We start from the raw sequence: 16,471 nt of genomic DNA on the forward strand, positions 1-16,471 counted from the left end.
GTAGGGTTGCCAACTGCCCGATATTTTACCTGCCTGGCCGGTAAAAATGATGGCTGATCCTAATGTTATTAATAGTGAAAAAAGATAAATATATAGGAAGGCCGGTAGTTTTTTTCTAGAGAAGGTGGCATCCCTAGTTTCAAATGTTTATTATTATATCTATCTGGTTTAAGAAAATAAAAATTGACCTTTAAAAAAAAACCCATACCTAAAACCATACAAATGGACCAGATTGATTATTTGGTTAGTTCTACCTCAAGTGTAGGGATACTACCATCAAAAATAAGATTTGTGATTGGGTCTCAAAACAATTTCCAATGTTTAGTAATTAAAACAGTAATCAAGTGATTGAATGTATGTTTTTTTCCCTAATAGCACTTCTTGCCATGAGATTCTGGCTATCTGTACCTCTATTCATTTCTTGCTACAGTGGCCTGAGATCTTCTGTCACACACATTACTTATGTCACTGCTGAATATTGAGCCCTTAAAAGCTGTATGTTTTGGAAACATAATATTACCAAATCAAAGAAAACCTTCCACTTTTTATACATTTTGGTGGTGCTGGCCCAAGAATGCCTAACCACGTGCAGCTTCAACTGTCGTTACAGCTATGGAACTGCCTTGACGCTGTTGTGCAGTATCCAACTGAATTTTTTGTATTTTGTTATGAGGTCATTTTTTGTAGACATGTACCCTCAGGAACACTGCCTCCCCCCAGGAGTATCCAGGTAGGTAATATGTCTATTGGCTGACAGTGATCAATTAGATATTCTGTAGCAGCATGTATGGCTTTAGATCATTCTTCCTGTGGGATTGTGTCTACAGTACTGAGGGTGCTAAACCTTTGTCCAACATGGATGAGGAATAATGTTACATATTACCATAACATCAATCGTTTTCCCAACATACAGCGGTTTGTGTAATTTACTCAGAATTTACTCAAAGGTTAAAATGATTTCATATCAAAGGTCCAAGAAACATTGAGTAACTTTCTGTTTCAGAACTCTTGTGCCACACGGGGCCCCCGGTCTAAAGGCCTCTGCTATTTGTGGGTCTGTACTCACAGGCACTGCCAGGTCTGGACTGAGAATCAAAATAGGCCCTGGCATTTCAGTTACACAGAGGCCCACTCAGCCCACACAGAGGCCCAAACAGCCCCAAAAGCCCACTAAATACTGACTTTCTATAGCATCTTATTGCCAGTCCAGGCCTGGGTACTGCATTGACCTGAGTGCGACACATAGAGCAGATTTTGGCACAGAAGCATATGATATGAGTATTCAGGCCAAAACTGCTTTGTGTGTCCTCGCCCAGTCCAATACAGTGCCAGTGAATACAAACACACCAATGAGTGAAGGCCTGTGGATCAACTGAGTCTCCACTTGCATTTATACTCGGGCCCCTTTGTGGCACTACCCTTAAAGGGGACTTCAGTTTTTACATTTTGTTTTTTATGGTTTTTCTTTTTCATTTATAATTTTGTTCTGTAGGTCTTTTTTCAGTGATGGCATGATGCTGCTCGCAAAATTCAAATATTTAAAGGGCCCTCAACCTACTACTCATTGGCCAACGTAGGTCTATTTTTCATAGTTCCTGGGTGCGCTTGTTCCTTGTTCTTGACCCTGGTTGCCCCTGACCTCCTCTTGCTCGCTACTTGACCTGATTTTTGTCTGTTATTGACTAGTCTCCTGAATCCTGTTGTGTACTGAGTTATTGGTGTCTCGACTACTCTCTCATCTCACAAATTTGTACTGCTTCCCTTGATTGGTATCGACCCGGCCTGTTCCTCGACCACACTCCTTGTTCTTCATTCCAGTTACAATGTTCAGTTCCCTTGCCTGCCCTGAACTCTCTCCTTGGTCCTCTCACGTTAAGACATGGCGGCACCTGAGTAGCGTAGGGCTCCTCCCGAAGCAGAAAGGTGGTTGTTATAGGCAGAAGAGTGAGCAGCGACAAGACCTTGACGCTAGTTCTGGGTTTGGGACTCAGTTCGTAACACCGCCTCCTGCAAAGCTGCAATCACATTTTCAGCCAGATAATGCTCTGCTGGGCGTTTCCATACTGGAAAGCACTCACACCTGTACTCCTTTGCTAATGTGATCCACAGAAGGCCACCATGGACATTTTTCAGCCACCTGGAACACTTTATTCCATGTGAAGAGTGTTGGCAGAGGTGATCTTTATGATGATCACAGCAATTTGGAAAAGGATTTACTTGTGAATCACTCAGGGATAATACAGAGCACATTTAACAGTGTGCAAGATCAAAATCAATATGGTGGAGAAAAAAGAAAAACAGAGTGCAGTAAAGATCATTGCAATCAAACATTAACAATATTCACAGCGCCACCTTGTGACCATTAGTGTTTAAGCATGAATGCTGTTGCATGTATTCCAACAAAGAGAACTGTGTGTGTTTTTGATTTTAAAGATCAGGTAAAATGGAGGATGAAATTAATCCCAAAATGTAATTGCTTTGAATATCATTGGTTACAGCATTCAAACAGGGTGTGTAATAAATCTGACGTTTCTTGTAACCCGTAGCAACCAACCAGAAGGTAGCATTTACTGATTTCCTGTTTAAAAGCAAACATTTGATCAGTTGCTGTTGATGCAGTTTTATGACATAACCTCATTAAATCTCAGTGCCCACAACTCTTTGGCAGCCACAATGACAATCTTTATAATTAACTATTTTCGGCTCACAATAATGCTGATTGACAACTATCAGTGTTTATATGTATAACGGCATTACAGAGCGGATTTCCCTCTTGCACCCGCAGCCGTTATTACATTCACTATACAAACACGTTCTAGCAAAATGTCATTTACTGGCTGCTGCTCTTTCCACGTAAGCTCCATTCATAATCCCCCATAGACTTGGCACTTGCAAATATAATATGAGCAAAATGCCACCTGCCTCTTCCATCTTGAGTATTAAACTCCAACGCCCTTTAATATTTCAGTGAAGGTTTTTCATTCATCCAGGTCTCAATATACAGTATCTAGTAGCGGCAAGTCTAAAGCTATTAGAAACCATACAATATCATGCTTGTTTCTTTGTCTAGATTTGCTTTATTCTTAGTAGTAGTTACATGCATCTTTCAGTACATAGTTCCAGCCCGGAATAGTCCTTATATTGAGCATAATCAATGCAAACAAACATCTAGAAAAGGTATGGCATTTGAGCATAAATGTAAAGAAAGAAATACTGTATACAGACAGTCTAATAGCACCATGTTTTCTCACTCCCCACACATTTACACTAATATCTGTGTCAGTTATACAAGGCTGGATCCTCTTTCTGGAAATCATTTTCCGTTTGCTCAACAGTTATGTTTATGATTTATAACTCAATATTAATGGTTACTTTATTCATTTAATTTATGTGATATATGGAAACATGTTTTATATGCTGAATAGCATCCATTAAAATTATCTTGAGTGAGGTTTGTCCTCACGTAATATCCTCTGTATAGAGTTTAAATATGTGTAATGGTTTGTTCTGAATTCGTGCCTATGATTACGTATCTCTAGATATAAAACACGTTTAGGACATTTGATTTTAACCTATGGAATAAAGATAAAAATTGTATCCAACCTGGTGTGTCACAGGAGTGTGTGCCTATTTGTCTATTTCCTTGGAGCCACAAAGGGCTTTGCTGTGTAACTGCCCCAATTACAGCTTAACTGATGCTCCTGGGGTCCCCTTGGTGCACTTTTAACAAGCCCTTCTGAGGGTGCCTTACACACGTTGTGTCTGTATTGTCCTCCGATCTGTACCAACGAATAAAAGTGGACAAAAAGTCTTTTCGCTTGTTTGTAATTGTAATATTCCCCTCAGTCTGCATAATAGAAAATGAATACGTGTTATAATGTATTTGTGTATAATTTCGCTTTTTGTGTCTAGACCTGGTGACTATTGGGTACATACACAGCCAGCCATATGTAAACCCTTTACAGTATCCATTATGGGTGTTCAGAGACAGTTTCAGGTGAGAATAAAGAGAGTATTTACTGTGGCCAATCATCTCAGAAGAGGCATTTTATTAAGAAAATGTCATTGTTAAGATGTCCTAGATATACACCGATATCTTGAAATTCATTCTGCATCTACCAGGGAAGTCTAATCTCCATTCGTCTAACTATGGTGGAACTAGAACTGCCTTCATCTTTACATCACCTGGAGAGCTGCATATGGTTCATATAGTTTTGTCTCAAATTGAGTGCCCAAGTCTTAACCAAGGTTCCTGTACCCTGGCTCTAAAAGGTTGGTTGTTTATGCCAATCCTTAGAATCCCTTCAATGTTGATGTCTACACCAAGTATGTCAGTCTGTGTGTGTCATTTTTTACCAAGTCTCGCCTGGGTGACGAGTTGATTTATGCTCGCAGTTTACTATAGGATAGGCAACACCCAAGAATGGTTATTTTGTACTTGCAAGCGGTACTTGTGCTATGTAGTGTTTGTATACTTTCAAGTTGGTATCTGCTTCTACTGTGATGTGTGTGTGCTTAGTGTGTGCTCAACCTCCATGCTTTCTCTCCCTCACAGTCATTGGGTTTCCTAATGCAAATCCATGACCTTAAACCCAACATTTCCATATCTCCCAGAAGTGCCTTTTAGGCACCATACATCTTTATGCTTGAAATTGACATAATTTCTTTACTCAATGTGTATTAGCAGCAGCACCAGGAGAGGGGTGGGTTCCTTCCGACATATGAAAAAATGACATTTATGCATTCTTATTTTGCTGTCTAAAAACAGTGTACCGTAGATTCTGCTTTCTATATGGACATTTCTTTTTGTCTGTACTGTTTGGCGTAACTGACAGCTAACAGCACTGTATACACTATTTTTCCAATGGCAGAGATCATGCTATCCCTAGCTCATTTCCTTACATGCAGTGTATAGAGTCATTAGGAGTTACATGCTTCCTTTTAATCTGCCATTTATTTCAGTGGATAGTTGAGTTGCTATGGGGGTGGGGGGAGGCCCTAAAGCAGAATTTTATGTTCATTAGAGGCAGTACTCTATTAAAAATCTATCGCACAGCATACAGAAAGGCGTCCAACCTGCAATAACTGTAATATGCCTCTAATATCTACTTGTCATTGTCATGGCAATGCGTTTTCAATAGTTGCCCAAAGTTGCCTCAGTGAGGCAATTTCAGGCAATTATTGAAAACGCATCGCCGTGTGTGCATTAGCGCAGGCAACTTTTCATTGTAGCCTATGGGGAAAAATGCTGAGGCAGTTCAGGGAGACAGTTACTCAAAAGACGAGGCGATTAGTAGCCAGGCGACAAAATCTCCCTGAATCTCCTCGTGTGTCCTTACCCTAATTCTTATCCTTAACAGGGTCAGTGACCCCTGCAACCACAAAGCACAATGGTAGTGAGGTTTCATTTGTGTTTTTATTGCTATTCTTTATGCACATCCAAACAAACGCTTGTTATTGTTAATGTGCTTAACAACCTAACCAGCCAGTGTCAGTGTGTCTACAAACCTAGCTAGCCAGGGTCAGTGTGACTAATACCCTAACCATCCAGGGTTAGTGTGCTTGAATCTCTTACTGGCATAACAACTAGATAGCAAGCTAAGCTGCAAATTTATGAGCTGCAGAAAAAAGAAGTGAAATAATCCAACAAAGGAAAAATTATTGTTATTGTAAAGTGAATTTTTCATTTAAGGTTCAGTTACTGCCAGTGTTTACCAACAATAAAATGACAAGAGTTACAAAGAACTAGCTTTGTCTGTTGCATGTGGTGAGGTGGTGAGTTAATGTGGGGTGCACAGGAGCAGAAATTGCAGAATGGGGGGTTTGCAACCTTTGTTGCTGCTGAAATTATCCAGCGAACCAACCCAATACAATTTGCAGCACATGGCCAATTAGGCTCCTGATCTGGCTTTTTTTTGATGCATAAGTATTGCATAGATGGCTTATGTTGCCTTAATACAGTGAAATCTTGATGTCTGCTTTAATCTTGTGTAGGTCCTTTACATTAAAGCTTAGGAATGCCAGTAATAGCAACGGTAGCGGAATGCAACCCATGTAGTTCAGTTTATAAATTACCTATAGATCCCTCCTCCTTCTAATGTTCCATAAAAGGCATGTTTGGGTTTTGAAGGTTCAAAAGTTGGGTTATTTTAGGAACAGCACTTAACAATCTAAACCATTTATTCTTTTATTTGTCTCTGATTGTAAGTTAGAGAATTCCGGCACTGCATAGCTCTGAAACTGAAACAGCTCTGTGATTGGCAGGGTAGCTCCTCTCATCTGAATGTGTAATCAGTGTAATTGGTGGGTATGAGGAAAAGCCCCACTCATCTTAGGGTGTAATCAGAATCTAATGTTTTCCTCTCTCTCTCTCTAGCTTTCCCTCTTGGGACCTATAAAAAGTGTATTTTTCATCAGCCTACTACTCAGTGAATATCCCTATACCAGAGCCTTAGTTGTGGTGGCTGTCTGCCCATTTGTGCAGGGTAAACTAAATTTAGTTACCTTTCCACCCCTAAAGTTTAGAAGGGTGAGAGGAAGGGGTGCCCTGATATTAAAGGGATTCTGTCATGATTTTCATTTCTAAATTACACTGTTTACACTGCAAATAATTCACTCTACAATATAAAATTAAATTCCTGAATCAGCAATTGTATTTTTTTTTAGTTGTAATATTGGTGTGTAGGTGCATCTCAGGTCATTTTGCCTGGTCATGTGACTTGTGCCTGCACTTTAGGCTGGAACTGCTTTCTGGCAGGCTGCTGTTTCTCCTACTCAATGTAACTGAATGTGTCACAGTGGGACCTGTATTTTACTATTGAGTGCTGTTCTTAGATCTACCAGGGAGCTGTTATCTTGTGTTAGGGAGCTGCTATCTGGTTACCTTCCCATTGTTCTTTTGTTTGGCTGCTGGGAAAGGGAGGGGGTGATATCACTCAAACTTGCAGTACAGCAGTAAAGAGTGACCAAAGTTTATCAAGTCACATGACTGGAGGCAGCTGGGAAACTGACAATATGTCTAGCCCCATTTCAAATTTCAAAATTAAATATAAAAAATATCTGTTGCTGTCTCTTTTGAGAAACAGATTTCAGTGCAGAATTCTGCTGGAGCAGCAATATTAACTGATGCGTTTTAAAAAAAAAACAACATTTTTCCCATGACAGTATGAGCTCTGTATATATGTTAGGTTTGCCAAAGACCCCTACAATTAACTGAATGAGCCCCTCATTCCAAAGTACAGAAAGTGAGGAACCACATGACCCACTGAATAGGGAATATAACCTACAAGTTACACCATATTCAATAGAAGAATGGAAGCAGAAACCTCAGCAATGTACCCATGATAGGATGGATATCCACAAGACACCCATGTTCACTTGACAAAGAAAGCTTTAGCCATTGCAGTGCTTATATGTTGTATTATTGGCAGTACATTCTCAGTGCACATCAAATTTTGAACATTCATATTCATTTATTTTTTGTCTGATATTTATGGCCACGGTGTCAAACAAGACTTTTGCCATTTTAATTAGATTGTGTTGCTATACAATCCAGCACAGCGAAGCACAAAAAAGTTATTTGTCTCAATATTAGTTCCACTTATTGTTTATTTATTTATTTGCACTTCATTTGCAGCAGCTCTTGTTCCTGTAAGTGATGTGACTGACATGAGATGCAATCTACATGGGTTATTGGGCAGTAGGACAGCTATAGCCTGATCATGAATATTTCTAGGTATTCAGAAGAGCACCTGATGACACACAGTCATCTTGGCAGGTATCAAGTGATTGGAGGTAACAGAGGTAACATGCACATACCATAAACACACCATAGGGTCCCCTGTGCTTCTATTTCTCACCTCTTCATGTATATGAACATACTACCATCAGCTTCGCTAGTGCGACTGAAAATAGAATTCTAAACTAAGTTTTATAGAAGTGAAGGTATCCTTTCATTTTGAATGAACCAATATGGAGCCAGTTTCAACTTGATGAGATGCAGTTCAATGAGAACAACGTATCTCGCTGTTTATCACATGAGAACTCTACTGTAGGCAATGGGGAAAAAACTAGGCCTGATTTAGGAGAAAAGTTCCTCTCGTAAGGTTGAACCTCTCCAATGATAAAGCATAAAATAAAGTTTCTCATGGAATTTAATCTGGTCCACCGAGGAGGATTTATCATGTGAACCCCTGTTCAGGCTGCAATTCAATTAAGAGACACGTTTTGCTGATCAAATTGAATCTGGTCGTATATGTTCTATCCTATGGCTACAGTCCCTACAGCAGGTGGTCTCTGCACTTCTGGCACAATCAAGGGCCACATTTGTGGTGTATAGTGGATCTTTCCCACTCTTCTCCTACCTGCGACTGCTGCTCATCAGGACCAGAAGCCTGGACCTCCTTTGAGCCTCACCAAAGATCATGCCTGAAGACAAAATGCTTCTTGAAAGTATCTGAACAGGGGTACATTGGCACAAATATCATGTGGCTAAACAAACCGCATCTTCACTGAATAATACGTAACAAAAATGGCTGAAACTACAAAATATGATCTACTTTCATTTAACCTGTTATACTTTTGCTGTTCTAGACAACGCAGTAACATAAAATCTATGAAAAGTGCTTTTTTTTTTTGGTTAATAAAATACTGTATACAAAGTGTTATTATAGTAAGGCATTCTTAATACAAGCTATGGTAACACTGAGATTTACAACCACTGAAGCCTAGTTTTGTGTTTCCATGGAATGTTTTCCTGTTTTTTTTTTTGTTTGTTTTTTTTGCATAAATGAGTATACTTTTTTTTTTATTGTAAACAGGTTTTTTTATATATATATATAACCAAAAGTGTTATATAAGTTTATGTTCCTATTTCATATTCACTACAACGACAAGATAATATTGTCAAATGAAACTAGTAGAGTAATCTCTAGAAAGTCCAATATCTTTATAAAAAATGTAAAATGAAACACTACACACATCATACGTTTCCTACTGTGTAGAGCCTATGCATATCAAGGTTATAATAAGGAAATGATGTTGCTCGTTTTAAAGTTCACACGCCTGTATAGTATGAGATAACACCTCCATATCTCAATTCACTCTTGCACTATTTTATAAGCAGTCACATGCATTTACAGAGGATTATCAACTTGCACATTTCATTGCATCTCTTGAAGAGAACTGCCTGGAGGCCATGCTAAGGAATCTTTCTTGCTAATAGAAAGGATGATGCTGACAGTGCATGAAATGGCAGAGACGAGAACCAAAGCATAGAGACTGTTGACTCAAGACCCTCCTTCTTCCACCTGTTTGGTTTCCTGAGTTGGGGTTTCTTCACAACCGCTCTCTTGCACTGGAGATGGATTTCTACTTGGTTTATTGCTGTCATGGCTGCTGTGACTCCCAGCACTCCCCAAGCGAGAAGAAGCTACCACAGCTTTTACAGCTGCCTGAAAAGGGGATAGAATTAAATAAATAAGCCATACGACATACACAACATGAACACCAATTTAATTATTGCCAGTTTTCACATTTACAGTAGAACCCCAATTTTAAATTTCCCAGGGAACAATGTCAAAATGGCACAAATTCTGGGAAAACACAAAATCGGGGGGAGGGGGAAAGACACCACTTGCTTGTATGGCTTGTATTGGATCACAAAAAAACAGTGTCAATTCCAGAAATTAGTAAAATCTGGGGATGTAAAATTGTGGTTCTACTGTATTTTGTATATAAATTATAAACCACTGGGGATATTCTAGCTGTTGTGAACTCAATCCTGATTAATACATGAAAACTATGGTTCCGTCAAATAACGGCACGTGTTTCTGTGTAAGTGCCCTTTTATGCACGAAACGCATCATGTTTTTCCTTCTGAGATCTAATTCCTGTGAAGTGATCCATTTGGAGGGCAGCTGATAGATATTTTCCTGATTCCATGAATGAAGCCCTGTTCACTCATGTTTACCTGGACCCCACAAAAATATTGGGTTCTCCAGTACATGTATTGGACCTGTTATCCAGGGATTTCTGGATAATTTGGATCTCCATACCTTAAGTCTACTAAAAATTAATAATATTTTAAATAAACCCAATAGGGTTGTTTTGCCTCTAATAAGTATGAATTGGATCTTAGAATCAAGTATAAGATACTAATTTATTATTACAGAGAAAAAGGAAATAATCTTTTAAAAATGTATTTGATTAAAATGGAGTCTATGGGAGATGTCCGTTCTGTAATTTGGAGCTTTCTGAATAATGGGTTTCTGGATAATGGATACCATACATGTACTGGTTTTATTAGTTGGAACTATGGGGGTTATTTACTAAACTCCGAATGCAAAAATCCCAACAAATTAGTCATGTTTAGTATAAAATCTGACTTTTTAAAAAAATCACAAATTTTTCGGAATCTATTATACCCCGAGGATGGAAAAGGTCAGAATCTGAAAATCCGGCATCTCAGACCTGTCGAGGTTGCATATAAGTTAATGGGAGAAGTCCCAATGATTTTTTTGATGTGCGCTGGGTTTCGTGCAATACCCCAAAAATTTCGGAGTTTTCGGGAAAAAAGCATACAAAATCGGGTTGAAAATCCTAAAAAATCTTAAAATTCTGATTTTTTTTCCCCACAAACCACATTTTTGGGAAAATGTAATAATAAATATACGGAAAAACCCCGTGCGGATGTAATTGGAGTTTTTGTCAGAACATGTTGGAATAAATTTGGACTTTGATAAATAAGCCCTTATATCTCCATTTCATGCCCACATGGTAGAATATCTCTATATAAGAATTTATTTTTTCAACTAAAAAGTAAAAGAGGTGGCACTTTCGGCAAGTGCTCCCATTAATATATGACTGTCATTACCATTAGTTTATGGCACTGAAGAAACAATAGGAGTATTACCAGATATCTGACTTAACATGTTACCATTCAGGCCCGGACTGGCAATCTGTGGGTTCTGGCAAATGCCAGAGGGGCTTCTATAAGGTGCCATAGAAAGTCAGTATTTAGTGGGCTGGTGGGGGCTGTTTGGGCCTCTGTATACCTGAAATGCCAGGACCTATTTTAATTCTCAGTCCAGACCTGTCACTATTGCTTCTTCGTAACCCATTATAGTCTGTTGTATATACACTTGGGGCACATAAAGTCCACATAAAGCACATAAAGGTTAGAATGGTTCCATACACTACTAGAACATCAATTCTCAATTTTAGACATCAGGCTTTATAACGATTCTGGACACAGTGAGCTTAGACACATCTACTTGTGGAATAACTAATTAACTGTGTTAATTCAAGGAAACCCTTTTAAATGGCACTGATGAAGATATCTTAGCATTCCATTTGCCACCATTAATGTGGCTGTACATGCACCAATATAGAAGAGTATTTTAGTTGATTCTGAATCGTTCAACCACCTGCTTATCTGTAGGACCTTTTAGGGGGGCAGTTTAAACATACTGTCCTTCAATCCCAGTTTGTTTATTCAGATAGAAAGTCTCATTGCTTATTCCCAATCTGGAAAGGAGAAGAAAAGTGGCCCCAACCTTTGTTCAAGACTTACTTATTTGAGGCATCAGAGCCACCTCAGGTCCCCAAACCTGTTAACAGTCTCAACTTAGGCACTGCCTTAAAAGAACTGTATTTGGGTAACTGGGAATGTACAGGCACATACTCATGAGTTTATTCAAAGCTACATAGAATGAAATGCTGGGATATTCATGCGCACACTATGCTCATCTCATAGACAAGCCATTTATCCAGGTGCAACACACTATTATTTAGCACCTTATGTCTTTATTCCTAGGACGTACCCAACTAAGATACAGTAACTGGTTTAGTACATACTTTCAGCTTGCGTCTGGCGTTGAATTCTTGAAGCTTCTTTTGAGCATTGTCCATGTGGGCAAAATTGGCTGCTTTTCCTGTCACCCAGGGGTGCTGTAGAGCTTGTTGTGTGGTAAGACGCTTTTTTGGATCAAACACAATTAATTTCTTAACCTATTAACAAATACACAACTGTCAGTTTTAGCAATAAGACAAAATAGCAAAATTATGTTATAATAATCGTGCTTCCTTATCATATCATATGATATTACACGATTACACGTGAAGGCATAACATTGTTTTGCACCTTTATAGATATAATTGGTTGTTTTGTTGACATAAGGGATCATTTATGACCATAAGAGCACTCTCATACTTCCCCCTGCACATTAAAACTAAGTGCACTCTGCACTTTTGTATAGTTGTGCTCAGTGCTCCTCAGTCTTTCCTGAGGGACACCGGATTTTTTACTAGCAAAAAAAAATCGAAAACCTTTAGAAATTTGAATGGTTAAAGGAAAACTATACCCCCCAAACAATGTAGGTCTTTATTAAAAGATACTGAGTAAAACAGCTCATGTGTAAAACCCTGCTTCATGTAAATGAATCATTATCATAATAATATACTTTTTTAGTAGTATGTGCCATTGGGTAATCATAAATAGAAAATTGCCATTTTAAAAAATAAGGGCCGCCCCCTGAGATCGTAAGATTCACTGTGCACACATACAAACCACATGTAAGGTCACATGAGCCAATTAACAGACAGAGTTCTCCCTTTTGCTTCCTCGCTTCTTCCTGTTACAGTTAGGGGTCCGTTTACTAAAGTGCCTTAAAAATATTCGCACGATATATAGACAGAATTTTCGCCAAATATGTTATCGCCAGTTTACTAACCTGCGGTAAATATAAATTTGCGAATTTTCTTGCGCAAGAATAATTGATCGCCAGTTATCGCATTCGCTGAAAATAATGCTACGTACACATTAACGCATGGTTTACTAAATAGCGAAATGTGCTAAAGACAAAATTAACGCCAGAATATTCGCAAACTTTTACCGCCATCTATGTAGTGGCGTAAAAGTATTTTTTTCGCCAGAAAATTCTCAAGGGGCAGGAAATATCCCATAATACTGGTTTTTTTTTACCCATCATTCTTTGCTGACAGGAGAGAGATCTGTAGCTATTGCTGACAGGATGTTTTGGCTTCTGCTTCTATCTGGTGTAACAGCAGCAGTTTCAGCTCAGAGTCGTATTATTGGCAGTGGCATCACAGTCCAAGGATTTGTCAGCCTCTACACTTTTTGGTTTCATTGTGATTGGCTACATTACACTGTGCATTTCTATGAAGCAAAGAGATTGACTGGTATCATTTCTTGTTCCTATGATTCTATTGGCAGAAGGGTTTATATGATGCAGACATGTTTGATTGGTGTTACTCTGGTGATGTTGTTGGATGGTATAATCATCAGTCAATAAAGTTTATGAGTTTTGAAGATGCATTTCTGGCCATAAATGTCACAGTAAAAATTGCCATAATAACCGCCATAAAACAAGACTATTTTATAGCATAAATATTCGCAAAAACGTAATTTTTCGCCCGAAAATTCGCAACTCGCTAAAATTACCGCTAACGTAAGCTGGTTCCTTAACGTAGTTACCACAAGTGATCGCAGTGACTTCTGAGCGTATCGCTGTTTAGTAAACTTAGTCGCTGCGAATATTCTGGCGTAAAAATATTCTCAGCGATAACATGCGGAAACTTAAAGTCAGATTTACCGCACTTTAGTAAACGGACCCCTTAGTGTTGTGGTATTTCTGGTCAGGTGATCTCTGAGGCAGCACAGATAGAGTCACGAAATGGTGGTTCAAGGCAAGAGATGTAAAAGGGCAATATTTATGTAAATATATATTCCAGTTTGGTAAGATTCTTTAATATGTCATTCAATTTGATATAAACTATCTGTTGCTTAAGTATTCATTTTGGGGGTATAGTTTTCCTTTAAAAAAAAAAGGTCCAATAGGATCAGTGCAGCTCCCATTGACTTCGATGGGACTTCAATTGCTTTTACTTGGCAAAGTTTTGTATTAGAATTGATAAATTTCGAAAGAGAAATAAAAAAAAATATATTTTTAGAGAAAAAATACAATTCATGAATATATATGAAATATATATATATATATATGCAGGTATAGGATCCCTTAACCCGATATCCAGAAAGCTCCGAATTACGGAATGGCTGTCTCCCATAGACTCCATTTTATCCAAATAATCCAAATTTTTAAAAATGATTTCCCTTTTCTCTGTAATAATAAAACTGTAGCTGTACTTGATTGTACTTGATTGCAACTAAGATAAATTTAATCCTTATTGGAAGCAAAACCAGCCTATTGTTTTTTTTTTAATGTTTAAATTAATTTCTAGTAGGCATAAGGCATGAAGACCCAAATTACGGAAAGATACGTTATCCGGAAAACCCCAGTTCCCGAGCATTCTGGATAACAGGTCCCATACCTGTGTGTGTGTGTGTGTATATATATATATATATATGAATATTTGGGAAATATAAGAGAGAAGTGTAAATATGATTTAATTAACAGCCATCTGTATAGTGCTGGCACTACACCAAGCACATTATATAAAAACAAGTTACACTAATGCCATATGGCTAGCAAATAACAAGCTTGAACCAATGCCATATTGGCTTTAGGGCTATTGAACATCATGAACATCTGCTGCTGCAACACAATTCTGACTGACAACTATAGTACAGGTATGGCACCTATTATCCAGAATGCTTGGGACCATGGGTGTTCCAGGGGATATTTCTGTTATCTATATCTGATCTCTTTATTTTAAGTCTACTAAACAATGATTTAAGCATTAATTAAACCCAACAGGATTGTTTTGCCTCCAGTAAGGATTAATTACTGTATATCTTAGTTGGGATCAAGTACAAGGTACTGTTTTATTATTACAGAGAAAAAGGAAATCATTTTTAAAAAATTTGAATTATTGATTAAAATGGAGTCTATGGGAGCTATCCTTCCTGTAATTTGGAGCTTTCTGGATAACAGGTTACCAGATAACTAATTACATATCTGTACTATCCAAACACCAAATTCACATTCTCATTCGTGTGAAATCACATCAAATCATTTTAACATAACCAGATAAATCTAGACTTAATTGTAATTTGACACATGATTTGGGCAGTTTGATTGATTTCAGATTTCAGTTTTATTAAACAGAAACCTATAATCTATTATCGGACATTTGTATCTCTGTTTAACCGTTCCTTCAAATAAACTCATTATTAAGGGGGTTATTTACTAAACTCTGAATGCATGAATTTTTTTTAAAAAAATCTGACTTTTAAAAAATCACGAATTTCTCAGGAATTTATTAAACCCAGAGGATGGAAAAGTCCGAATCAGAAAATCTGGCATCTCAGACATGTTGAGGTTGCATATAAGTGAATGGGAGAAGTCCCAATAATTTTTTGATGTGCGCTGGGTTTCGTGCAATACCCTGAAGTTTTCGGGGTTTTCAGGAAAAAATCTGAGATTTTGGGTGAAAAATCCAAAAAAATAGTGAAAATCTGATTTTTCCCGCAAAGCAAATTTTCAGGAAAATGTAATAATAAATAAGTGCAAAAAACCTGAGTGGATTTGATTGGAGTTTGAAGCAGAACATATTGATAAATTCGGACATTGATAAATAACCCCCCTTAGAGTAGTTCTGGTAATGGTGACCTTTTTTGTAATATCTTATCGCAAGATTAATTTCCTAAAGGATAAAGGAAGAAAAAAGTCATTGTCTTGAAAAAGGAATATACTTTTAAACTGAAAAATCTTCATTTTATTTGGGAGATTTTTTCAATCTAATCTGATCAAACCAAAACACAAATAAACGTTGTGATTTTACTCACCAAGTCCTTAGCATTTAACGACACATCATCCCACCAGGGGGAGACAAAGTCATAATCACAGTTGAGAATTCTCTTAAACATATACTGATCTCCTCGCTCATCATAGAAAGGCTCGAAACCACAAAGTCTGTGTTGGGAAAGAGCAAAACAATATTTGACAGTTAGTCCTTTTACCAACATGAAGAGAAATCAAAAACAGACTGGCCTTCATACACTATTTGCAAGGTGCAAAAACGTACTTCAGTAAAAAAGTATTTGGGCCATGCTCCTGTATCTTTAAATATCAATACTCTATGCTAATTCAATATGTGAAGTTACGTCACTGTAGCCGAACTCAGGAAAAGTTTCGCTAGCCATAAATTCGTCAGCCCGAGCATTTCATAGTGAACTTTCGCTAGCGTTCATTCTGCCTAGCGAATCTTTGTTAGTACTTTTACGCTTAGATCAATTTGAATAGGACGGGTACATATAGGTCATATATATGTCTTTATTAGAGATGTTGGTGCAAATGCTTGAAGGGCCACTTATTATTACAAATATCCAAAGAAGCAAAATAAAGACAAAAGAGATCATCTAACGCCCTAGACATGAGCCCACCCTAAAACAAATGTGACAAAATGTTAACACAGACATCTTTTGAAAGCAATCCCTCTTTAAAATATGAAAAAATGCCAACGTTCTATAGAACTTTTATGAATTTCTGGC

General features: G+C 37.8%; 1 protein-coding gene across 2 annotated transcripts in view; it reads right to left on the reverse strand.

The window, feature by feature from the left end:
* Positions 1 to 8,930: 8,930 nt before the first annotated feature.
* The window catches only part of camk4.L (calcium/calmodulin-dependent protein kinase IV L homeolog), an 87,792-nt gene continuing 80,251 nt past the window's right edge, over positions 8,931 to 16,471 (reverse strand). Inside the window, exons 10-12 of one of the 2 annotated variants that reach the window (XM_018255836.2) lie at positions 15,767 to 15,893; positions 11,857 to 12,009; positions 8,931 to 9,452 (exon numbers count right to left, since the gene is read on the reverse strand). In XM_018255836.2, the coding sequence (XP_018111325.1) occupies positions 9,288 to 9,452; positions 11,857 to 12,009; positions 15,767 to 15,893 (445 nt within the window). In that variant the 3' untranslated portion in view covers positions 8,931 to 9,287. 2 annotated transcript variants of the gene reach the window in all.

This window comes from Xenopus laevis, chromosome 1L, assembly GCF_017654675.1.
Source record: "Xenopus laevis strain J_2021 chromosome 1L, Xenopus_laevis_v10.1, whole genome shotgun sequence".
Classification (NCBI taxonomy): Eukaryota; Metazoa; Chordata; class Amphibia; order Anura; family Pipidae; genus Xenopus; species Xenopus laevis.